Here is a 27,658-nt window from a genome sequence, read left to right as displayed (position 1 = left end):
TAGATATATTACTATATAAGAGACGATCACACTCTCAACGGGTCACATTTGGTCCAGTCTCACTGCTGGAGTCACAGGACATTCACAATGCGGTGTCTTCTTTCAGCTTATCTCCTGCCACTGATTCTGCATTCGTGCACCGGTGCAGGTGAGTCCATCATTATTGAATGCTGCAGAGGTGCTTACTGCATCATATGCATTCATATTCACGCTTATTTACAGATCTACAATGTTTTGCATTAATTGATCATATAAATAAGCACTGATCAGATTAAACTTGACAATGACCTCAGATCTATATTGCATTTATTGGTGACCATTAGCAAGTATTGTGCATCATTTACAGACCCAGATGTAACATTACCCATAGATGCATACATATCTGTGGCATTACATCAACATTATTATCGTCAACTGTCTACATGATTTACACTGCCAGCGATTAATACGTGATATTTAACAATTTAATGCTAAATTAACGTTTTAATTAAATGAAATGTTTATTTAACAATAATAACTTGGGTACTTTCAGTAAAGCCTCGAGCATTTCAAAAGAACACACGCATTATGTTTTCTAACGTTTTTTTATTTTGAATATCCACAACTTAATAACCCATACATACATATTGTCTTTAGTTATTTGTAATAGGCAATTTTATTTAAGTCTCAGTAAAGCTAATGTTAGCTGATTCAAACACTCTCTCACCTGGCAGACTCATTAATCTGATAAATTTAGAAGAACCTTCACTGTCATCTGACGCGCAAACCTCGAACACCCTAGAAAAGTCCGTCATCTGAAAATAAATCATTCCTGCGCACTGCTTTATTTTCTGGAGGAAGGAGCATCTTTATTCCTGCTCAAGGACACTCGGTCTGTTCCCGTTCCTTGTGTGGGAGGAGCGCGTAAAATCCGAGGCGTCAGGATTGTTTGCCCACGAGTGAAGCTCTGAGACGCATCCTGAAGCGGATACATTCATGACTGGAGCTGCACCTGTACTCAGGGTGCCAATTATAGACTACTATGACTTTCAGTCAGGTCGACTTTTTGAAGGAACACTGAAATGCGCGGCGCGTAATGAGGTTCATTACGCGCAACCCAAATTCTCATCTGGCGCCAATTGTACAGTAAGCGTCTAAAACACCAAGTTTTTAGTGATATGATATGTAAATGAACAATAAAGAGATAATGAAAGTAGTTTTGGTTTATTTTCAGAAGCGAAATGCTATAGGCTATAGTTACCTCCACAGACGAATGCGATCACGCGTCTATTTACCGTCAGGCGAAAATACGCGCTCATCTCTTGTAGGTAATGAAACTTAAAAGCGTGCATAAAACATATGCATACATTATGCATTATGTATAAAAACGTATTTGGAAAATTAAGTCACACTAAAATGTCTCGGTGTCAATATCAAAGCAAATGTCAATGATCGTGAATAATCGACATAAATGCCTTTGGATTAAAAATATTAAAACTTAATCTCTCGCTCAGATGTTAGATATCCTGCTCGCTATAGGATCTGAAGCCATGTCTAAACACTGACGCTTTGAAACAATGTGAACAGGCTATACAAACAACGCTTGACAAACACTCTTCAAGCAAAGCTTTTGACAAAAAGATGTTTGTTCTCTTCGAAACGCTAAAACAATGTGTGTTGAAATTGAAGATTGAGTCAGTATTCTGGGACTTTAAAGTGTGTGTGTTTGTGCTTAGTGGAACATTGTAAAATGATAAAGTCGGTGAGAAAAGATCCAACTTTTGACTGATATAATTTTCATCTAATAACATTCAGGTGTTTAAAGCGTGACTTCGGTGTCCATCTATACTGTCTAGGGCACATGTATATAAAGTCAAAAGGCTAAATGTGTCCATACAAGAGGCAAAATTAGATAGAAGTGCTTAGAACATGCAAACAAACACTTGTATATTCATATCAGCATTACTAAATTATTATTATTAATCGCTTAGTAATGTCATGAAGAGGTTAAAAACCAGGACTGAAAGGTCTTCTTCATTGTTGATTCATGTATATTGTTCCCTTGATCAACACATTATCACAGCTTCAGTCCCCGTGGAGAAACCTGAGGTTAAGTGAACTGTAAATGACTTGTCATTAAAGCATCTGCTAAATGGCAGCTAACTAAATTAAAGGTCAATAAATGTCAATATGGTTCATAAATTGCACCTTAAGTGCTACTAATGAAGTCACTAATGAAGAACTGCATAATGTCTTGAACATCATGGACCAAAACCAAAATATACAAAAGAAATAAGATCTTGGATTTTTTTTGTAAAGTAAACACTTTAAAATAAGCACACTCAAGTCTGCCTAATGTGCAAAAACGGCTTTGTTAATGTTACATTGCCTAAAAATGTGAAATTGGCTAAATGTTTAGTAGTTTGCATCATATTACTGTTGGTTATTTAACATTCCTATAATACAACTGATGTCAAATATTTAAAGCTCATTATTAGATTATTATTATTATTAATATTAGCTTAATTGTAAAGCATTTCTTGCCAATTTTGGACTTTACATGGGTCAGACGTTTAAGCTAATGTTTCAAACCAGTCACTTTTCCATGTTGGTTAGCTGCCCTAAGAAGAAAGCTGTCTATGTAGAGTAGATGGTGGCTCACTACAGGCCTGATAGGGAATAGAGTTGCATTCAGTCTAAAGTCCAGTATGAGAACAGATGCTCAAAGCATGTGCACTACAAAGTTCATCCATTCAGTGTCTGTGCAGTTTTTCTCCTGAATTTATCACTGATTTAAAAAAAAATGTTTTTACTCAGTTGGTTTTAACAGCACTCAGAATGATTGAAAGGGCCAATCAAACCAAAGTAGGCGGGGCTTTACTGTTCAGATAATCCATTTGCTCCTTTTTAATGCTGAATGAGAAGGAGGTAAAAATCTAACATTAAAGGAACAGTTCACTCAAAAATCTAAATCCGGTCATCATTTACTCCCCCTCAGACCCGGAGCTCTTAAATTATACTTTTTATTTATTTTATTTTATTTTTGGTCCAGAAAGCTTATTTTATTTCATTTTGATAATATTTTTTTTCTATTTTTAATGCTATTTTAAGTAATAATAATAATAATAATAATAATTGACCCTTAAATTACTAGATTTGATCAACAAATAATAAATAAATAGTAATTTAATCACATTCTTTACACCTCATTGAATCACTCACACTTTCATGCATAACCCCTTTAAAGCTCCACTGTGTGATATTTTCCCCCATCTAGTGGTGTAAAGCTATATGACCATCCAGTGAATAATAGTTTCTGTTCCTCTCAATTCTGATTTCGTTTTAACTCCTACGGTGGCCGATTTAGTCCAAGATTAACACGGCAATCCCCCTCTTCACATTCGACACGGTGCCATCGAGTGTTAAAACGCGAAAGGCGAAGCTTGAATTTACGGGTATGTCCCTCTTTGGCTACTGTACTTTCAAGATGGAGGAGTAACATGGCGACCGGCATTCGAACCCCTCACCCGTATGTATTTTCAATGGCATATTATAAACGACAATACTTTATTACTCGAAAGAAGTAAAAAATTGACCCGCAAAGGAAATATATGTTACATTTTTTTATTTTAACCACAAAACTCATCGAATCCAGTCCTTTTTTTCTTTCTTTTTTTGTGCATTCGTGGTTCAAGTGCAATAAAAGTCCTAGAGTCTTGGACCACTCAGATGAACTAAATTATTAATACAGACATGTTTATCTTTCAAAATTAATTCTGAGACTGTCTAAACCATAAAGGAGACACACTGATGTCTTATTAGGCAGCCTGTACGTGGGCAGTTCACTAGGTGTTTACATCAATAAATATGAGCTATTAACCTCCGCAAACAGCAGCCTGAATACAGTCACATCAAACAGCATACTCTAACAAAAATATACATAGGCATTTTGCCTGTATAGTAAGTGGCAAACTGCCAAGAGGAAAAAATCTTGCTGTCTAAATTTAGGAGATTTTACAACCTTTTTTGTGTTCAGATGATATATTTCATACACACACTCACAAGCAGATAATATCACCCCAGGATTTTTGTTTTGGTTTACGTGCATGAAACCGTATTTTCTTTGCTTTGTCTTCATTCTTCACGGCAGCGTTGAGTCTTTGGCTCTTTGAGATACTACTGTGGCCTACTGTGACCCTGTTACTTTGTTTCTCGTGCTGCTCTAAAGATCAAACGCTGTTTGTTGGTTCACTTCAGCCTGACGCTGTGAACAGGTATTGTTCTCCACTGACCGACGCACGAGACCAATGCCACCTGATCATCTCAGTCCAAACTACGTCTTGCTGTGCACGGTAAAAAAAGTCACCTTTATAGCACTAGTATAGTACAGACTGTTTCAAAGCAGCTTCATGATGATAAACAGGAAAATAACAGAATCAATACAGACTTCATTAAAAACATTAAAGCCAGCGTGCACCAATCTTTCTGAGTTAATTCAAAGATTAGGTAACACTTTATTTTAGGGTTCAGTTATTAACTAGCTGCTTATTAGCATGCATTTTACTAGGATATTGTCTGTTTATTAGTAATTATAAAGCACATATTAATGCCTTATTCTGCAGCCCTTAATCCGACCCAATACCTAAACTTAAATGCTACAAAACTAACTTACTAACTATTAATAAGCAGTAAATTAGGAGTTAATTGAGGAAAAAGTCGTAGTTAATAGTGAATGTGTTCCCCAAAAATTCAACCAACGAAAATAGTTTTCAGCATAAACTCACATTTTTAAGTTGATAACTCCAACTGCAACTGCAACCAATTAATCTGATCTAATTCTGTTAAAATCAACATCTAGTATAGAACATACTAAAAATAAAGGTAACACTTTATTTTAGGGTTCAGTTATTAACTATTAACTAGTTGCTAATTAGCATGCATACTAGGATATTGCCTGTTTATTAGTACTTATAAAGCACATATTAATGCCTTATTCTGCATGAGCTTATTCTACTTCCTTTAATCTGACCCAATACCTAAACTTAAATGCAACAAAAACTAACTTACTAACTATTAATAAGCAGTAAATTAGGAGTTTATTGAGGCAAAAGTCGTAGTTAATACACTGTAAAAAAAATATTTAGAAAAAAAGTTACCTGGTTGCTTTAAAATTTTGAGTTCATTGAAATTAAAATGTTGAGTTAATACAATGAATTTTTTTTGAGATTCGACAACGTTTATTAAAATATTATTAAAAGATTTTGTAAGCATATTGGGGAATTGTGTGTGTTTTATTTCTGATGACGCAGTGAAACATGCCAAATTGTGCTATTTTCATGATTTATCACGTTTTTTATGTGGTTCAAATATTTTAAGTTTCTATTTATTAAACAAATTTCCTTCATTGTATCAACTCAAATTTTTTATTTCAATAAACTCAAACTTTTAAGGCAACCAGGTTACTTACTTTTTTAAGTTAAACCAACAAAAAACAACAATAATTTTTTACAGTGTAGTGAATATGTGTTCCCTATACTAAAGTGTTACCAAAATAACTTACATAGCACTTAGATGAAATTTAATGAATAAGATAACTTAAAGACCAAAGACTATGAAAAAGTAACACTGATTTGTTCTCTTTATCTAATATTCAATGCATGCTGAGTAAAATCCACTGCCCAATTTTCAAAGTTATCAAGACAATTTAATTACGTTAAGTTATAACTTTACTAACTATAACTTAAATCAGCACTAGGTAGGTTTTGCTTTCGGGGTCCCCCAATACAGAAACTGTATTGTCCTCTACTACTTTCGTAAACTCTGTCAACCTACATCAGGGGATGTGCGCGTGGATTTGCTGACATGACAACCATGATAGCCTTGTGGCCTGTTGCACAAAGCTGGTTTCAGTGGTTATCCAGGTAAGTTCGAGATTAGTTTGAGCAAACTCTGTTTTTTCGGGCTCAAGAAGGTGGATGGGTTTCTATCTGTGTTCATCATCACCATCTCTACACAGCTAACCTGTTCTGGAGCAGGTTATATTCTCGCAAACCCAAACTGGACCAATCAGCTGCAAGTAAAGATGCAATAAAGCCACACCCCCCCTGTATGTCTTATTCCAAATTAAAGTTTATAATGAAAAAATATTTGAAATAAAATTGTGAATCTTTTGGTGCTAATTATTTATTATATTTATATGATATGAATTATAAAAACTTTGAATTCATAATATGTTCATATAAATATTATATTAATTGACAAGTAGCCATATAGTAATATAAATACATGCATTCATAATTCTTTTAAACAACCTGTATTCCTCTGAGCTCTTTGTGAACCGATAATTATTAGGCATATTTCTTTATTCACATCATGCATTGATATAGTCAGATATTCTTTCAGCTGCTTCTCAAACTCTCGCCGCAGCAGCAGCGTTTATTCCTGCTTTGTAAACACATTTAATTTCATAGTAATTTTCAAAACGATCTCTCAATCTTCAGAAGAGAAGTGAATCAAACGGACGCTGTGATTGGCTGTTTGCCGCACGCGTCACACTTTCAGGTGCACACGCTTCAGAGTTGATCGCTAACTCTGGATTAAACCTGAGCTGACAGAGAAAGTTTATACCGAGCTTTGAGAAACGGTTGAACTTGATCTAAACCAGGTTGGATTTATCTGGATTTGTTAACTGTAAACCTACTCTGAAACTCAGAGTTTGTTCAGCTAGCTTCATGCAACAGGCCTCTGAACACTGCAGGAGTTCACATGCAGGTGTTCTTCTGGCGGAGCGTGTGAAATGTCTTCATCCCAGGTACAGTCAGTGGCAGATGTTTCAGCATGTCACAGGGGCGAGGCTACATAAGGGCCAGGGTGCCACTCAGATTGACGGCTGGCCCACCCAATCAGAACAGACAAAAAAAAATAAAATTGGGATAGCAGAAAGAATATGCCTATGTGACAACACAAATCACTTAAACACGTACAAAAAGTTTCATTAAAAAATAGGGCTGTCAAATATGTTAATAACGCGTTAACGCAAATTCATTTTAACAGCACTAAATTTATTAACGCAGCGCGCATTTTCTGTTTGATCTGTGGCATAGCCCGTAGTTGGAAAAAGTGAGAGCAGTCAGACGCAAAGGATACAGCACCAAACATTAATAGGGAAAGAAAAGGGTTGACATTAATATTCTAAACCAAAAGAGCAGTTATTGCCTACATAAGCTACCACATAAGCTACCACATTTTTTGTTTAACTTTTATTAGACTTCAGAAAGAAAAGTGCGTTTTTTTCACAGAGCGCATTCTCTGCAGTCTGAGCGCGATGCACTGCAGCTCACTCTCGCTCATGTCTGAGGTAAATCATTATCACCGATTACAGTACACCTGTTTTATTGAACTAAATACATTACAATCGGCTAAAACGAATGCACAGGTTACTTTCCTGAACAAGCGCGCTCCCGAGTCCATGTTCTTCACACTGTCCACGTAAATCGCGGCCCAGTTCGGTGCGCACACGCAAAATACCGGCAGTTCAATAGGGAGCGCGCGTCTCTTAAAGGGGCCGCACTATATTCCTACTCGTTGAATATGGACCTCCTCCGGGTATGGTGTGGTTCTGGTGCGCTCACTGGTACACATTACCAATTTTTCATACGAACTGTGCCCTGCTCTGAATTAAACTGCCAGTGTAAAAACTCCCTTTATATTCTTAAAATGAGAGAAATCACTACTTACACTTAATTTTTAAGTTTAGGCTTAAGAGACATGAACAATTTCTTAGATAAACATCTATGACCTTTGATACGTCTAATCTTCATGCTGTATTGATTATTATTGAATAAGTATGGTTTCACTAATAATAAATGTACATTTGCATAAAGCATGCATATTTGTCCATACTCATGTTGATTAGAGTATTAAAAACTTAATTTTAGATTTACAATTGCTAAAAATGTGCGATTAAATTGCGATTAAATATTTTAATCGATTGACAGCCCTATTAAAAAATAATTACGGTAGAGCGAAAACATTTTCATATAACTGCCTTATTGCAACAGCCAATCAATAAGCTTAGTAGTAATGTTTAGCCAATCACGTATTGTTGAGGGGATGGGAAGATGAGTTTACGTCTGCTAGTGAAATAAACTTTTAACACGGGCCACGGTGCATAACACAAGACGAAATTCTCACAGGTTAAGCTGCAAATACATGTTGATAACAGTTATACTGAGTTGCATAAGTGACAAGAAATGGTTATTCCATTTTAAAATTAACCCAATTACTTAACACTGATGTCTTGTTAGTGGTCATATAGCAGCACAATATCTATATTTGTCTTCCTTGCAATAGGCTTTGTAGCTGCTTGTTATAAATTAATTTTGTATATATGAATTATATGAATTTGTTGGCAAAAAATAAATCATATATAGCTTATATTTACTGTCAAGTGATTTTGTCCCATATTGTTAAATTTGTGTAATTTGAGAGTAGTCATTGAGGTCCACCCTATTCCACCAAGGTCCACTCAGTTAAAAATTTCTGGCCTCGCCACTGGCATGTCATATGAATATAATTTCATGGGTTTTATTTTTTTCAAACGCCAAATGATCGCGATGCTCACGTTTACAAGCCAGCGTCATTATAGTAGTCTATTGGTTAGCGTTTTACAGAATCTATATGATACTTCAGTTCAATGTTTGAGTGGTAGGTAATAACCATACTGTATATCGTCAATAGGCCTATTATAATATCAAGCTACATAGAGAAATCTGAAAATTTGAAAAATCTATTTGCATTATAGCTTAAGGCAGGACAAATAAACAAATATCACAGACATGTTTGGTATCATAAAATATGATTTTGTACATCTTATGTATTTACTTGCAAGAATATAGCCCCTACCAAACTTGTACACGCCGGGGTGTTGGTGGAAGTGACGTATATGCCGTAAAGCAATCGAATTTGTTGTAGTTCTTTGTTCTATGGTTACTACCCGAAACCGAAGTTTAAAAGTACGATTAAAAACGATTCAGACCCTGTCAGGTTATGGCAGACGTGTCATTCAACCTATTGTAAGTCGATGTATCATCACAAGAGTCTTGAACATGGGCGTAGATTACGCGGGGGACGCGGGGGACGTGTCCCCCTCACTTTTAATAAAATGTATTTTCGTCCCCCGCACTTTTACTGGGTCTCACCGATCCTAGTCGACCCGCTCCGAGCGGGATTCGAACCTGCGCGAGGGCGGGCAAGTTAACAGGGACGCTAAAAAACAGCTTTCTCTAATCTCGGTTGAGAGCGCGCTTCTTGAGGTCACGGGCAAATGTATTTACATAGAAACCCAAGTGAATACATCAAGATTTGAATTCAGAGACAAAAAATTATCTATGCAGGACCTGTAATTTTATTCGAATCTAAATATGAGGAGGGCGCTCTCTCACAGAAAGTCCAAAAGCGGATTCGTAGAGGTAATACCTCTGGAGCTGTAGCTGAGCTGAAGGAAAAAGAAGATGAGTGATGAAACGTGACGACGACAATCAGACGATTGCGACAATATATGCTTTATGTGTGTTTTTCAAGTCATCTCAATGTAGGCTATTTATTGACAATAAAGTAGGCTATATGAATAATGCAGCTTTTAATGTTTAGTATCTTCTGCTCACCAAGGCTGCATTTATGTAATCAAAAATAGTTAAAACAGTACTATTTTGAAATATTATTACAAATTAAAACAGCTTTTTTTCTATGTGAATATATATAGTAATTTATTCCTGTGATCAAAGCTGAATTTATAATCATTACTCCAGTCTTCAGTGTCACAAGATCCTTCACTAATCGTTGTAATCAGGATATAATAATCAAGATATAATCAAGATATAAGATATAAAAAATAATTTTATAATCAAGAAACATTTATAATTATTATCTGTGTTGAAAACAGTTGTGCTGCTTAAAAATGTTGTGGAAACCACGATAGCCTACATGTTATTTTTCAGGATTCTTTAATGAATAGAAAGTTCAATGGACAGCATTTATTTGCATTTATTAAATACATTATCTTTTTTAATATGAAAAATATCACTTGTGATCAATTTAATGCATGCCTGATCAATAAAAGTATTAATTTCTCTCTTTTTTAATTTTACCACACATGTTTAGATGGTTTCCACAAAAATTAAGCAGCACCTTGAGCAGCAAAACTGATAATAATCATAAATGTGTGTTGATCATCAGATCCTCATCTGAGAATGATTAGTGAAGGATCATGTGACACTGAAGACTGGAGTAATGATGATAAATTCAGCTTTGATCACAGGAATAAATTACACTTTACTATATCTTCACATGGAGAACAGCATGGTTTACATCAGAATATATCTATATTTTTTTACATTGCATAAAATCTATGGAATCTTAATGCACAATTGTTTGTAGCAGTAAAATTGGCATAAAAAATAGGAGAATAATATTATAGATATTAATTAGTGGTTATTGTTCAGCAGTGTATTTGATATCTTGCCCAATTAAAAGCAAGAGATGTGATCAATTATATTGGTCCCAAAAAAAGAGGGGGGGGGGGGGGGGGGTTATTACGACATTTCTGTCCCCCTCACTTCTGAAAAGATGGCTACGCCCCTGGTCTTGAATATATATCATGAAGGTTGAAAAGTTACCGGGTGCTGCTTTAATAAGAAAAAAAAAGAAATCAATGAATCCAGAAATTCCAATTTAAATTAAACGTTATGTCAACAGAACTCATTAAAATAATGTTTTCAACTAATTAGAATTTTAACTTGCAACCACACTGTGAGTTCATGATCAAAATAAGAAGTATTCAACTTTTTTATATAGGTTATTGAAGATTCAGCATTTTTTAAAGTCGGTTTAATGTAATTTAAGTTAAAATGACTTAAAGGTGCACTATGTAGTATTTTTGCAGTAAAATATCCAAAAACCACTAGGCCGGTGTTATATATTTTGTTCAGTTGAGTACTTACAATATCCCAAATGTTTCCAACTATTTGTAAATTGTGAGAAAATTGCTATTTTAACTCAGGACCGGGACGTGTCAGCATAGCGTTTGAGGGAGTCGCCTGTCAATCGCGTCATATCTGCGCTACCCTCGGTTTGGGGTTTTATTTGGCAGGAGCGCTTTACTCTTAGCAGTGTGAACAAGTGAACGCACGGAGATACGTCATAACATCATTTTAAACACACTTAAATGTATCTAATATGATAAACAGAGCTGCATTACCTCATAATCATAACCGGAAGAGCGGATCAGTGCGGCCGCCCGGCGAATGTGTCCCCTCCCGTCATAATAAAAGTCCCGGTGTTCGTGAGTCGTGTGTGTTTGTTTAACAATCGCTCCAGCGGCCGTGCTCAGCTCCTCAACACTCGGTCCTGCTCTGCTTCACACTACAGTCATGTTAATAACCGCATGAACGTGATTTCTGCCCGAGTCTTATTTCCCACCGGCTGTGAGGTGAAGACCACATGTCCCAAGATGCTGCGCTCACACTTTGCGTCATCAAACTACGCATTTATTTTGAGTAGGCGCCCTCCAGTGGACGGAAAGTTGCATAGTGCACCTTTAAACATTCAAGTTGATTCTACTTAATTTAAGGCAGCAACTTTTTTTTTTTTTTTTTTTTTTTACAACGCATGCACTTTTTTCTTAAATCAAGATAGATTTACATGAAAAGCAAAATTACTCAAGATTACTCAAGAAAATTGCCAATGAGGTCGGAAAAATAAACTAAACTTAAAGGGAAAACAATATTATTTTTCTGATCCCATTTTAAGCATAAAATCACTTAACATTAATGCATTTTTTATGTTATAATATGTAATTTTGCTTCTTTGTAAATGTGTTCTGATTTAAGATAATTGCACTGGAAAACAAGACAAAAATACAGATTGCAGTGCATGCATTTATTAATTAATTTAAGTTGTGGTAGTATGCAATTTTAAAGTTGAAAATCATTTAGTAAAACACATTCTCTGACTCGAGCATTGAGAAATGCAATGTTTATATGTTTACAAAGCATGAAAGTTTTCACTATTAGGGTTTGTCCAAGAGGATGCTACTGTGAGGGAAATTACTTCATCTGCATTGGGTGAATGCAGCACACAATGGGAGATGATAAACACGGCTCAGTGTTTTGATCATCACCTCACATTCCTGGCTTTGTGCTCCAGACGGCTCATGTGGAGAAACTGGGATGCTTTGGCTTTCACTGCTGTTCACATGGTCTCCCATTGGACTTCTTTGTGAGTCCGATTATCATGTGCCCGCAGAAGGAAACGGCATCACAGATGAGGTAGAAAGACCTGCCGGCGGTGCCATTTTGCTGGCACTTCCTTTCACTTCCAATCTGTGGGACCCAACTTTGAAATAACAACCCGACCCATTCGTTTCAATGCCGTGCGTGTTTTTCATAAATATTTGATTTCGGAGATAGGGTCAAAAAAAATCCACCAAGGTGGAGACATCCATTGTGAAATATTAATAAAATAATAAGTATGAAGAATGTGACCCTTGCGATGCTCGGGCCGTAGAGTCGTCTATAAGCAGATAGCAGAGGCAGATAGAGCGATTTGTGTCTTTCCAGCTCTCAAACAATAGAAAAGCAATTCCTGTCTATCAGAAGCATTTGAATGGCAGAGAATAACAGCTAATGGATTGGAGACGTGGGAACGGTTCTTTGTTTGTGAGGGAGCAAAACCAAACAAGCGAACAATCGAGGAGGAGTTTAATAAACATGAAATGATAACTTTGATTGACACTGTGATGGAAAACAAGTTTTGTGCCAAACCAGTGAACTATTAGGGTTGATGAGGACAGGAAGGTTGTGTGAAAATCATCAAAAACTCTGCCAGGGGAAAGAGTTAAAGTACAGTTAAAGGTTTATTTTAGTATAAAAATGAATACCTACAGTACATTGGAACATACATGGTAAAAAGTGCTCAATTGACAATCATTTTAAGGCAGCAGGTTTCCTTACATTTTTAAAGTTAAGTCAACTGATCACTTTTTACAGTGCCAAAAAATAAAATATAAAGAGTACTGGTATGATGTTAAGTTCACTTACAAGTATACTTGCAGTATAAAACTACTAAACTAGCTTACTAAAAACAGTATACTTTCATAAACTAAAATATGTTCTAAATTATCAGTATATCTAGAAAGTCACTTATAATATAGTTGCAATTTTACACTTAAAGTTATACTTAAAGCTACACTGTTTAACTTTTTTAGTTTATTCTTAGCTAAAAACACTTAGTTCTTTCAAAAATATATGTGCTTATTAATGTATATTTACTTCTTTCAAGTAATAAAGTATTCTCGTAAGTTTATAATATGCCATTGAAAACACATACGGGTGAGGGGTTCGAATGCCGGTCGCCATGTTGCTCCTCCATCTTGAAAGTACAGTAGCCAAAGAGGGACATACCCGTAAATTCAAGCTTCGCCTTTCGCGTTTTAACACTCGATGGCACCGTGTCGAATGTGAAGAGGGGGATTGCCGTGTTAATCTTGGACTAAATCGGCCACCGTAGGAGTTAAAACGAAATCATTGAGAGGAACAGAAACTATTATTCACTGGATGGTCATATACCTTTACACCGCTAGATGGGGGAAAATATCACACATCATTGATATTAGAATGCATACTAAAGTACACTTAAAAATATACGCAAACTTTACTTAAGTATACCTAATAAAATGAACTTGAAGTACACTTATTTTATGTAAAAGAGGTGTGGATGACTTTATATCCAGTCATTTTATTACATATTTCAGATCATATTTCAGAGAGATCTCAGCAATGTCTCAAATGTGCTCAGATTTGCCAAGTTATCAGCGTATACCTTTAAAAGTCAGACATCTCAATATGAACTCAAACATTGCTTATCAAATGATCTGAGCTGCTTAACATGCATTTGATGGTAAAAAAAAGAAAGAAAGTAACATTTACAGAAAAAGGGGGGAAAAATCAGAAAAATTACTGGATAATGTACTGACAGAAATTTCCCATTTTCCATTTTAATTTTTTACAGTGAAAAAAAAAAGCGAATAGTTGGATGAACTTAAAATACCGCTTAAGTTGGAAAAACATACTTATTTTGGAATTACCAATTGAATTTATTACTTTTTATAAACTTAATTTCACTAAGTCAATCACACTTATATTATTTGAGTTTGTTTAATCCTATTATTTACATTAGTCTAACTTAATTTTGGGTTCGATTCCCAGGGAAAGCAAGAATTGACAAAATGTAAAATGTGTACCATGAATGCAATGTAAGTCGCTTTGGATAAAAGCGTCTGCCAAATGCGTAAATGTAAATGCTATATGATTGGTTGATTAATTTTACTTCATTCCAACATAAATGTATACATTGTTCCCAGATAATTTTTTTCTTGTATGTAAAAAAAAAAACTACATTTCAAACATAATATTGTTTAAAAGTACATTTTTTTTCTATTGACTTACAGCTATAGTTATTTCAAAGAAATGACATCAAATGTGAAGTGTCACTGGGGATCAGCTTATGTTTTTTCACTGTTAATTATACAAAAACGAATAAAGACGGTATTTTACTGTAAAAAGGCATTAAATGTGCAGTTAGATCTATTACAGTTATTCACCATATATGGTACGGAAACTTTCTACCGTTTTTACCAGTCTTTTACCGTTAAATCACAGTAATTTTTTAACTTACTGGATGACATTACTTGACTCGTTTTGTCTTTTTATTTCTCCTCAGAAGTTTTGAAGAATCTCTAAGAATCACTTCATCATCAAAGACTCAAATATTAAACAAACGAGAACCAAGTGCAATTTCCCAGCAATAACATTTGGGTCATCAGTGACATTTCTCTTTAATTCCTAAAATAACAGGATCTCATTCTGAGGGGAAAGGAGATGTAAGGTCACGAAATCAAGTCATGACTGAGCAACTTCTTACAGAAGTCGCCAGATAGACTTCAAAACATCCCGTTAGTTATATGAAGACAGTTTTGTCATTAATAACAATTCTCATAACAGTTTAATATAATCTGTGTTCGCTGTGAGCGACAGGGAGAGGTTTTCCTGTTGGACATGACAATAGAATGAAGTCATTAGAATTAAAAACTTGTTTCATATGCTAAGTTTGGAATAATTAATATTTTTTATGTTTTTGAAAGAAGTCTCTTCTGCTCACCAAGGCTGCATTAAAAAAATAATACAGTGAAAACAGGAATAATGTGAAATATTATTACAATTTAAAGTAACTGTTTTCTATTTGAATATTAACTTTTTTATTGGTGCTTATTTATCAATAATTGCTCTTATAATCAATGTTAAAAATATATATATATATTTTAGATACATTTTTCAGGACTTTTTGACTAATAGAAATTTTCTATTCAAATCTTTTGTAACATTATAAATGTCTTTACTGTCACATTTAAACTTTCGAATACATCCTCGCTGAATTAAATTATTTGAAATAAATAATATGTCAAAAATATTGAGCAGCCCAACTGATTTCAACATTTCTAATAATAATAAATGTTTCTTGAACATCAAATCAGACTGATTTCTGAAGGATCATGTGACACTAAAGACTGGAGTAATGATGATGAAACTTCACATTTTAGTATATATTGAAATAGAAAATAGAATTGTACTGTTTTACTGTATTTTTAATCAAATAAATGCAGCCATAGTGAGCAAAAAGACCTTCAAAATTTCAAAAACACACACATATATATATATATATATATATATATATATATATATATATATATATATATATATATATATATTAATTATTCCAAACTTCTGATAGGTAGTGTATCACAGACAATACAAGTGCTAATGAAAAAATGATTTTAAATAAAGCATTTAAATTGACTAACTAATCCTTTATTCTCATACAGACTGGTGCTACAAGGTCTGTGACTCCCACTGTAAAGGTAAGTTGGTTAAGTGTGCCATTGAAGACGTGTAATTCGTTTACAGTATCTAAACTAAATCTAGCGTCTCTGTGTTGGTCAAAGGACCGGACAGATGGAGTGACGTGAATGCAGACTGTGGGAAAAACAGACAGTCGCCAATCAACATAGTGACGAAGAAAACCAAGCTGGACGAGCGACTGACGCCTTTTAAATTCAGCGGCTATCAGGAGGTATTCGACAGTACCATGAAGAACAACGGCCACACGGGTAAGACAGAAACACAACTACTGACTGATGAAGAGTGTGTAGCTCGAAACGCCGTATTCGTTACACTTTAGTGAGCTCTTTACAGGTTTTTGGAAGCAACAGTGTGCAATCTACGTATATTTTGGTTGTTCATCTGATTCTCATTAGTTTTGGATGTGTATGCTTTATAACTAAAACATATTGCTAGCACAGGTAAAAATTATGCGTACTTGTTTTTTATTACAAATATCTAAAAATACTTATGTTAAAACAATTTTATAAGAGTTTATGTGTAAAACAAGACAACATCTGCCAAGGGGGTAAGAGACATTATCTTGTTTTCCCTTCGAATTACATTTATTTTGTTTATTAACAGGTTTTTTATCATATAATTTTTACAGTCTTTTACCGTTAAAAATCACAATAATTTTTTAACTTACTGCAAAAAAGTTTAAATATTGAGAAAATCGCCTTTAAAGTTGTCCAAATAAAGTCCGTAGTAGGGCATTATTATTAGCATTGCTAATAATAATAAATGTTTTTTATATATTTGCAAGATCATTTGTAAACATGATCTTTACTTAATATCTTAATGATTTTTGGCATAAAACAAAAATCGATAATTACATGTCAGATATGTTTTTCGCACCTGGGCTGGACTTATTTGTTTGTTTTTAATAACAAAAAAGTTCTGTTTTTGGCAAATGTACTGTCCCTTTCATACCAAAATGAAATGAATAATCCTTAGGCTAAAGGAAATGCCAATTCACACCTGTACAGTAGAGGGCGCCATTTTGAATCACAGAATAATTGGATGCAGGAGAAGAAAGTTAAAATTAACCGAGATATTTCGTTTTTACTTTACATTACTTTTACATTACTCAAAAAAAGTAATCTGATTATATAACTCACATTACCTGTAATGCAACACTGTATAATATTTTTGCGGTTTACATGCATGCAACGAGATCTGTGTTTGTGTAACTATAAATGTGTAATCTAATAGCAATAGGTGTTTGTTTCAGCAGAAATGAGGATCATTTCTCTTTCACTGATAATCCTCACATCAGCTCAAAGACTAAAATCCCTCTTGTCTTTTCCACCTCAGTTCAGGTCAGTATTCCCATCAAAGCCACCGTGTCTGGAGGAAACCTGGAAGACACGTACAAGGCTGTGCAGTTTCACCTCCATTGGGGTGTCAATGGAGGGCCTGGATCTGAACACACCATCGATGGAGAGCAGTATCCTATGGAGGTGCGACCTATTGCTGTAATTAAAGCCCAAATAATAACCAAATAACAGGTTGTATGGCATTTTTAGGGCACGTTTACACGTGTACAGATGACATTATAAAAATGATCCCTGTTCACACAGATCCGCGAAAACAACCTAAAGTGCTGTATTCTGCTGCCAGACCAGTAGATGGCGACTTTGTAAAGAAACAATACGCACCTATAGACTGAACATATAACATGCATGACGTCGCTGTTTTTACAAATTCACGTGTTTGTAGTTTACACGATACTGGTACCATTTTCAAACCGTTTTCAAAACTTTTTAGGCTCACAAAATGGCAGTGTCATGTAAATGAACGGCCAAAACGTATAACAAGTTTTACATTTTTAATTGAAAACAGTGTTGTGTAAACGGCCCCTTTTATTAACTGTTTCTCAGCCATTGCTGGAATTGTCCGTCTTTCTGTGTTTTTACTGTTATACAGTACACTGTAAAAAATTATTTAGAAAAAAAGTTTCCTGGTTGCCTTAAAATTTTGAGTTCATTGAAATTAAAATGTTGAGTTAATACAATGAACATTTTTTGAGATTCGACAACCTTTATTAAAATATTATTAAAAGATTTTGTAAGCATATTGGTTAATTGTGTGTTTTATTTCTGATGACGCAGTGAAACATGCCAAATAGTGCTATTTTCATGATTTATCACATTTTTTATGTGGTTCAGATACAAAAAAAAATTGAGTTTCTATTTATTAAACTAATTTCCTTCATTGTATCAACTCAAATTTTTAATTTCAATAAACTCAAAATTTTAAGGCAACCAGGTTACTTACTTTTTTAAGTTAAACCAACAAAAACCACCACACATTTTTTACAGTGTAGGGGCGCTATTACGCAATTTAAAGCTACACTGTGTGATATTTTCCCCCATCTAGTGGTGAAAAGATATATGACCATCCAGTGAATAATAGTTTATGCTCCTCTCAATTTCGATTTTGTTTCAACTCCTACGGTGGCCGATTTAGTCATGGCTTCCAGTTCGACCACTTCGGTGAGAGTTGCTTCAACTCAAGTGATTATTCTGTATATTGTACAACACCACTAGCGTAAGGCAAACAAATTATAATGCAATTAAAATATTAATCTCATGTTATCCGTCATAGAACACGGATTTATGTTATAAGGTAAACAATACTTTTTCATCATTGACGCGAGGAAAACTATCCTAGACGTCGTTCTAGTGTTATGCACAGCACACCATGATATAATTAGCCAAGCAACAATAAAACTTCCAATATACACAAATAGGCTGAATTAATATTACCTGTCGAGAAGAAAGCAGGCAACGTCGGCGTTCTTTTTAAAATCGTTGCTCCTCATCATGAGCTCTTTCCATCTTGGAAAGGCCACTCCAATATTTACTTTTGTCTTGTTGATTTGCCCGTTGCGTTCGCGTTGCCGTCTTAATTCTCTTTTCCGTTTCCTTGGCGACTCTGATACATATCCCGCAATGTTACTAGGTCCCCGACCCGGGTCGAATTCGGTAATCAATTCCGGGACGTGGTTGCTTTCACACAGAAGGCGACCCGGCAATGTTCAGGGACTATTGCGGGTCCGACGTGCAGTTAGAAAGGGGATTAAGATCCTCAGTCATCAAATAGCAGCCTCAAGCAATCCCCCCTCTTCACATTCGACACGGTGCCATCGAGTGTAAAAACGCGAAAAGCGAAGCTTGAATTTACGGGTATGTCCCTCTTTGGCTAATGTACTTTAAAGATGGAGGAGCAACATGGCGACCGGCATTCAAACCCCTCACCCGTATGTATTTTCAATGGCATATTATAAACTTATGAGAATACTTTATTACTTGAAAGAAGTAAATATACATTAATGAGCACATATATTTTTGAAAGAACTAAGTGATTTTAGCTAAGAATAAACTAAAAAAGTTACACAGTGTAGCTTTAAGAAAACAATCTCCAGATGAAAACACATGCGAAGAAGATAAAATAAGAACAAGCGATAAAAGCATTGCTTATGCATGCTGTAGTGTTTGAATTTTTTTTTGTTTTTCAAATTTACTTTTCAAAATTATGCTTTAAAAAAACTAAACTAAAATAAAGCTAAAATAAAACAGTTATTTTGGTTTAAATGCAGATGGTCCAGTCTTTCCTTTGATATATTGGATGTTCACATATTCATACAACAATATATTCTGGCAGCCATTCAATTTTTATTATCAAAAAAGGAGTGGCTGACAAAAAAAAACTGTTAAAAACTGAAACTTTTTCAATCCAAACTTTATTTAAAAGTTTATTTAAAAAGATACCACTAACAAAAACATGAATTTGTGCAAACATCGACGCCATGCACATGCGCATTATGAATTCAGTAGCCTACATAGTTTCTTTACAAAATGACATTGCCATCTACTGGCCTGGCAGCAGAATACAGCCATTTTAGTCGCTTTCTTTTATCCGTGTGAATGCAAACGTCTGTATGTGAAAAACACAAAGGAAAAACGTTTCCGTTTTTTGTACATCGTCGTGTAAACGTACCCTAAATTGTTAAAATTACAATAAATTTAGTGATCAATCATTTAAATAAATGTCATTATTTCCTCTCTCCCCAGCTGCATATTGTGCACATGAAACAAAGATACAACAGACTTGAAGATGCACTCAATGATCCTTCTGGGATCGCTGTGTTGGGATTCTTCTATGAGGTTTGATATGCTTGCGTTTTAAAATGCAGAGTTTGTTCAGCTTGCTTAGAGAGCGATGATTTGAATTTATGATGAAAACATTAATAGCATCACTTCTATGCAGGAGTCAAGCAGCTCAAACAGAAAGTACGACCTCTTCACACATGCCCTGCGCAACGTGCAGAACGCAAGTAAGAGCATGTCACTGAAATATGCTGCCGATTTCCACAGACAATCATTCTGACTTGTGCATTTTGTATTTTCGATACTCGTGCAATCATTTCCACTCTTCCTCTTTCCTGCTGTAAAAGCATTTTAACATTCAATAAAAAAGAACAATAGCAGATTGATGTGGCATATCGACGTCAAACTAAATATATCCTGGAATATTCCCTTAAAGGTGAACCGTGTAATCTGCTCAATGTTCAACTAGTTTGTGGCGTGTCGGTTTGATGTTCAGATCTCAATAGGTCAGTTATTAGTAGTTTGACTTCCACTGTGACGCTTTAAAAACATTGATTTCTTTAAGCTAATTATGACTCAACCATGAAGTGAGTTTGAGGGACAATAGGAGCATCTGTAAATGATTGTTATCTTTATTTTTCTTTATATAGTTCCGTTTGGTGCTGTTAGTGGCACAGAATCTACACACTTCACCTTCAGATCAATAGTTGTCGATCAATTATTTACTCCTCCTAAACTCCAGGACAAATTTTGAGATTTCCGCCTGGATTTGGCCGACCCAAATTCAAAAGCCTCCTATACACACATACAGTGGTCTAAGTTCAAAATGTTGGTGTCATTTTACTTTCATAGCTTACATAAAACACTGCTAAAAGTGATAAACATGAAAGTATATTTTGTCTAAGCTATAATAACCCCCAAAAAGGCACTTTTAGAGGTTTTTTTAAAATATAAATTCATTTTTGAAAGTGTGTAACTCAGGCCCTGTGTGCTCTAGCACCCTGCAGACAGTTTGGGCTGTTTCAGAAAACAGTGAAAAAAATAAGTTTGTCTGTGTTATGTTGTATGCAAGATTTATTCAAATGGGTCTGAAGGGATGACCAAATGGGTAGGCCAAATCCAGGCGGAAATGGTAGCAGAGTAATTTAGTAGATACATTACTTTGTCTAAAACAAATGCCAAAGTGATGCAGAAAGTAGAGACTCTAAGCTTTCAAATGGTACCACATATGAAGTCAGAGCTCCTCCATAGACATTTAAAATGGAAAGTATACATGACGATGTCAATCCGGACCCTGTACAGGGTCATAATCTCGCTATCTACATGGAAAAAATTATTGGCAAAGTAGTCTCTGAAAAATCTGTCCAGTCATGACTTTCTGTTACACAGGAGTATAAATATGAGGAAACACAAAGGCCAAATTCCCTTAATCATTCATCACAACAAGTAAAACAGAATATTGTTCTGATGTGCAGCAAAAGATTCTTGAGCTACACAAAATAGAAAGTAGATGAAAATAGCTAAAGCATTAAAAATATTTCCTCAATCAGGGCAATAATTAAGAAGTTCAATGAACTGAAGATGTTACGAATCTGCCAAAAAGAGGACATGTCACAATGCACGGTTAGGAGGAGAGTTTGAGTGGCCAAAGACTCTCTAAGGAGCACAGATGGCACACACTTTTGCTAGTTTAACGATGGGAGGAAAAAATGGTCGGTGTGCCAGGTACATGATCCAAAAGGGTTGTACTAACCTCTTAATGAGTCACGGGTGTGATTTGGCCATAACTTGCAATAAACCAATCAGAGTCTCATCATCCATTCCCTTTAAAAGCCAGGCACCATGGCGGATTCGCTATTCACATGACAGAATTTATTTGGACCGGACCCCAAAAATTTTGTCTTAGCGTTCACATTGGCATTTTAACACACACATAAACCTACTGAACAGGGATACGTTGACAACCTGATTGGTTGGCTTCTACGTATATTTTGCGAAGGAACTTACAGAACATCTAAATCAATGCAGTACACTGGGCTAAATGCGCTCGTTGTATGTGTGTAGCTTCATATGATGGTATTTTGACCGGTTGAGAACTCGTGAAGAGCTTATAAAATGTGTGAAGTAGTCAAAACAGTGGCAGGAATGCCTCCAACACACACACAAACCAAGATCTGCTGCGAGGAGACGCGGTTCTGACGCCTGTACCGAATTTTGATGGGCAACATCAATACTATGATGAGAAAAAACAGGTGTGCTTGAGCATTCGGTCCTTTTTAGGGTCGCATCTTGAGACATCATGTACCGTTTTTGGTTCGTTTACATGTCTTTGGGTCCGTGTTGCATTCGTATTTCAGTCGAACCGCTTCAAAGTTCGTTTTCCGGAGCAAGACCCATCTAACTACAGTAAAAGAGCAACAGCACTAGGGTTTGTTTTAATCCAACCGAACATGCCAAGTGTGAACACACCCAAAAAGTACCCCATGCCCCACAGTATATAATAAAATATACTGCTGGATCTTTAATATTGTGGGCCTATTTTTTTGTTGGAGGTCCCGGACATCTAGTTCAAATCCATGGCATCATGGATTCTAGCAAACACCAAAAGGTAAAACTTTTCAACCTCTGCTAGAAATATTATAATGGGTCGTGGTTGGATCTTCAATCAGGACTGATCCAAAACAAACATCAAAATCAACACAAAAATGCCATGGCCATTCCAGTCCCCTGACCAGAACTCTATAGAAAACTGAAGAGGAAAGTATATCAACATGGATCTGAGAATCTGAAGGATCCAGAGAGATTATGTATGGAGGAATGGATGAATAGCTGAGCTGTTATCTTGGGAAAAGGAAGTAGCAAAAAGTATTGAATAAAAGAGTGCCATTAATTGTGGACTATGAGTATTACAGAAAAATCATAATTAGATTTCTCTCATATTTTCAATTGTTGTACTTCAACAAAATACTTTTTTTAATAAAAGGTTAAAAGGTTTAACTAAATCATAACTGAGATGAAAAGTTGAAATTATGATTTAAGAAACCACAAAAAGTCAAAATTATGAAACTAAATCATAACAGAGGAAAACTGAAAATTATGATTTAAGAAACAATTAATGACAATTTATGTCCAAAATATGACACTAAAGCATAAGATAATATATCAAAATATTAATATGATATGGTTTTGAATATGATGAATAAATAAATCCCTTTGGTAAAAAAATATGTACCAAGAGTGCCAATAATTCTGACCACAACTGTATATTTTAATTGTTTTTAAATATATCTAATAATAATGACTACAGACTAAAGAGACGCAGGTCAGTGTAATGAAAAAAGGTGCTTGGTTTAAAGACGCGTTTGACTTTTTTTTAACGTTGCATCGTGCGCGAGAAGCTGCAAAAGATATGTGCAGAGCAGTTAAAGGGATAGTTCACCCAAAAAGGAAAATTAGATCATGATTTACTCATCCTAGGTGTATATGGCATTCTTATTTCGAAGTTACATTAAAAATGTCCTGGCTCTTCCACGCGTTATAATGGCTGATTGTGTCACTTTTAAAGTCCATAAAAGTGCATCCATCCCTCATATAACTGCTCCACACGGCTCCGGGGTTTAATAAAGGCCTTCTGAAGTAAAGCGATGCGTTTGTGTTAGAAAAATATCAATATTTAAAACTTTATAGACTTCCGGCGGTCACCCGTACACAGTTTGACTTACAGCAAAAGAGTGACCCCTGACGGGATGTATAGAAGCATCACAAGCTTTGACGCCTCTCAGATCGGACTGAGCAACAAACTCCAGCCCCTCTTCTCTTATATTGAAATCCTCCGCCATTTCTCTTTAACAATTCTTGTTTTAGAGTCTAATTCTATCCTCTTCGCTTCTGCGTTTGTCAATACGCTTGCATCAAGGGTTCAAGGGTCATACTTTTGCAGTAAATCGATGCGTACGACAATCCGCAGGAAGTTAGTTATTTTAGTACATAACATTTTAAATATGGATATTTTTCTAACAGCTTCAGAAGGGCTTTATTAACCCCCTGGAGCCGAGTGGAGCAGTTGTATGATGGATAGATGCACTTTTATGGACCTGACAAGTCACTGCCATTATAAAGCCTGGAAGAGTCAGGACATTTTTAATATAACTGATTGTATTCGTCTGAAAGAAGAATGTCATTTTCTCCTAGTATGGCTTGAGGGGGAGTAAATCATGGGCTAATCCTTTAAAGATGGCCGTCTACATTGAAAAACAATGGGAAAATAGTGCACTGGAAAGAAAAACGCGCTCTGTGTGAACGGATAGCCTCAAAGTTGAACTCACTCAAACACATATAACACTCTCTGAATAACTCTTTTTAATTTGGGCAGATGGAAACACGACCCTTCGTAAGATCTCTCTGAATCAGCTCATTCTGTCCGAAGGGAACATGACTAACTATTACCGGTATGAGGGGTCACTAACTACACCGGGCTGCACGGAGGCTGTGGTGTGGACGGTGTTTGAAAACCCCATTCCCCTCAACAGTGAACAGGTACGTCCCATGAAGACTTCACACACTCTAAAAAATGCTGGGTTAAAAATGTAACATTTTTTGGGGGTGAACTGGCCCTTTAAGTGCTATCGTAAATGTCCTACTTCTCACTTCTAAAGTCACAGTTCTACTGTAAAAAGATATTGTTGGTTTCATTCTTGCACTCTAAAGAATGCTGGGTTAAAAACAACCCAAGTTGGGTTGCAAATGGACAAACCCAGGAATTGGGTTGTTTGAACCCAGTGAATGGACCCATTCAAACAACCCAATTTCTGGGTTTGTCCATTTGCAACCCAACTTGGGTTGTTTTTAACCCAGCATTCTTCAGAGTGCATGCTTTCGGAAATATTGAGTTGCTTAGTTTGAAAAATCAGACATGCACGGCTTCTCAAGTCGTACAGTTTTGACAGATTTCGAGTTGGAAGAGCCATAAACGTTAAACTAATGACTATTAAGTTGTATTCATTATATATCTATATTGATTTCTCTTGCTGTTACAGTCCTGCAGTTATGTTTACATTATACAGGTGGAATAATTAAGATGTCTTCTGCTCACTGAGGCTGCATTTATTTGATCAAAAATACAGTTTAAATTGTGAAATATTATTATAGTGTAAAATAACAGTTTTCTATGTGAATATCTAGTAAAGAGTAATGTATTCCTGTGATCAAAGCTGAACTTATCATCATTCCTCCAGTCTTCAGAGTCACATGATCCTTCACTAATCATTCTCATAAGAGGATCTGATGCTCAACACACATCTATGATTATTATCAATGTTGAAAACAGTTGTGCCACTTCATATTTTCATGGAAACTGCAGTACATTTAAATTTTCTGGATTATTTTATGAAAAGAAGAACAGCATGTTGTAACATTATAAACGTCTTTACTGTTGCTTTTGATCAATTTAATGGTGAAAAAAAGTAATAACTCTAAACCTTTGACTGGTAGTTGGTATGATGGTTTCCACAAAAATATGAAGCAGCTAAATATTACTGGTTTTACTGTATATGAGGAATAAACACAGACTTGTTGCGCAGAGGCTTTTCAAAACTGTAGAAAAACAAATCTCTATTAAAACAGGTTACTTAAAGTTAAATCAACAATATTTTTTTACAGGTTAAGAGTGAAATGTACGAGAGCACTTAAAGGGCCAGTTCACACCCAAAAATGAACATCGTTCTAAACCTGTATGACTGTCTCTAATTATTATTATTATTATTTTCATTCAGCTGATTAGTGTTTATATAGTTGTCAAACGAAACACTACATTTCGTTCAAAATCCGCTGGATATTGGCAAAATATCTAAATAGGCACACTCTAAAAATGCTGGGTTAAAAACAACCCAAGTTGGGTTGCAAATGGACAAACCCAGAAATTGGTTTGTTTGAATGGGTCCATTCACTGGGTTCAAACAACCCAATTTCTGGGTTTGTCCATTTGCAACCCAACTTGGGTTGTTTTTAACCCAGCATTTTTTTAGAGTGCAAGAATGAAACAAACAAGTAGAATTTTTTTTTTTTGCGACTTTAGTAGTGAGAAGTAGGACATTTTATATTTGTGTGTTAATGGGCCAGAGGAGAACTGGCTCCCCGACTGAGTCTGGTTTCTCCATGGTTTATTTTTCTCCATCATGCCCTGATGGAGTTTTGGTTCCTTTGGTCGCCTTTGGCTTGGCTTGCTCAGTTGGAGACACTAAAATTATGATCTAAGTTATTTAACTAAATATAGAAATAAAATTAATAAATTAGGTCATATTTAATTTTTTAAACTATAATACTGATCTGCCAACATTTTCACTATATGATCAATTAAAATAAGCAGATAACATCACTGTTTTCTCCAGTACGACTGTACAGCCAAATCTAATTTTGCTGCAATATTGTTCTGTTTAACACTGTGAAGCTGCTTTGACGCAATCCTCATTGTAAAAGCGCAATATAAATAAAGTTGATTGATTGACATTTATGATAGCACTTAAAGGGCCAGTTCACACCCCAAAATTAACATTGTCCTAAACCTGTATGACTGTCTTTAATTATTATTATTATTTTCATTCAGATTCGGGCATTTTCCACCCTGAAGTTTAAGAATGGGGATTCAATGATGGGAACATTCAGACCCGTGCAGCCTCGAAACGGACGTGTGGTGTATCGGTCCAGCGGCGCAGCCATCTTTTCCAGCGTCGTCCTTCTTCTGACCTCCATCATTACAGCATTTGGTCTGTCCCATCTGAACTAGAGCGAGACCGACCCATTACCTGCACAGTTAACACAATGAGTTCTCATCAAATCAACAGACCAACAGCATCAGACCCATCAAGACAAACCACAGCGTCCCAAACGCTGCCGACTGAATAAAAACACAAACGAGCCACTTCTACAGCAGTAGTTAGTGTAGAAACGATGGCGGTCGACTGCATGAGTAGAATGACCATTAGACGTTTGCTCATAGCTATCAATAGGAGCTGGACTAAAACCACTCGGACCCTCTGTGAAGGTCTGACGGGTAATAAATGCATGACCTTTATCTATTATAGACATCTGCCAAGACACACACACACACACACACACACACACACACACACACACACACACACACACACACACACACACACACACACACACACACACAGCTATATTTATAAGGCTGGAAGGCTTTGATGTGACATACTAGAGATGTGCATTACAAAAACACACAACGATGATCAGCACTCTACAAGTGAATGATACAGAGGTCAAGGGTGAAAGGTCACTGAGCCTCGAGAATAGAGCAGAGAAACCCAGACAGAGCTAATAGACTTTACATTGACATGAATTCAATTTATACTTGTGTTTTTACAATCGTTTAAAATAATCGAACAGGTCAAAGGACCAAAAAAGGAAGTGACACATATAAATAAACAGACAAAGTATTCTTTATTTATTCTATATATAAATCCATATGTATATACGCACATACTATATAAATATACAGTTACATCACTCCATATATGTACTGATTATATATATATATATATATATATATAAAGA

General features: G+C 35.5%; 1 protein-coding gene across 1 annotated transcript; it reads left to right on the top strand.

The window, feature by feature from the left end:
• On the top strand, positions 1–27,267 carry ca4a (carbonic anhydrase IV a). Its single transcript, XM_067439693.1, has 8 exons — positions 1–148; positions 15,917–15,952; positions 16,037–16,201; positions 17,289–17,434; positions 20,051–20,143; positions 20,247–20,313; positions 24,459–24,622; positions 26,688–27,267. The coding sequence occupies exons 1-8, from the start codon at positions 88–90 to the stop codon at positions 26,865–26,867; spliced, it is 912 nt and encodes a 303-aa protein (XP_067295794.1). The 5' UTR covers positions 1–87; the 3' UTR covers positions 26,868–27,267.
• The last annotated feature ends 391 nt before the right edge of the window (positions 27,268–27,658 follow it).

This window comes from Pseudorasbora parva, chromosome 3, assembly GCF_024679245.1.
Source record: "Pseudorasbora parva isolate DD20220531a chromosome 3, ASM2467924v1, whole genome shotgun sequence".
NCBI classification, from domain to species: domain Eukaryota; kingdom Metazoa; phylum Chordata; class Actinopteri; order Cypriniformes; family Gobionidae; genus Pseudorasbora; species Pseudorasbora parva.
Note: the sequence above shows the minus strand (reverse complement) of the source record. Positions and strands in the feature narration are given on the sequence as shown.

Excerpts from the sequence above, each read along its gene's own strand:
- ca4a (XM_067439693.1), top strand. The coding sequence starts at position 88 with ATGCGGTGTCTTCTTTCAGCTTATCTCCTGCCACTGATTCTGCATTCG. Across the intron at positions 16,202-17,288 it reads GAAGAACAACGGCCACACGG|TTCAGGTCAGTATTCCCATC; the intron begins GTAAGACAGAAA and ends TTTCCACCTCAG. Across the intron at positions 17,435-20,050 it reads GAGAGCAGTATCCTATGGAG|CTGCATATTGTGCACATGAA; the intron begins GTGCGACCTATT and ends CTCTCTCCCCAG.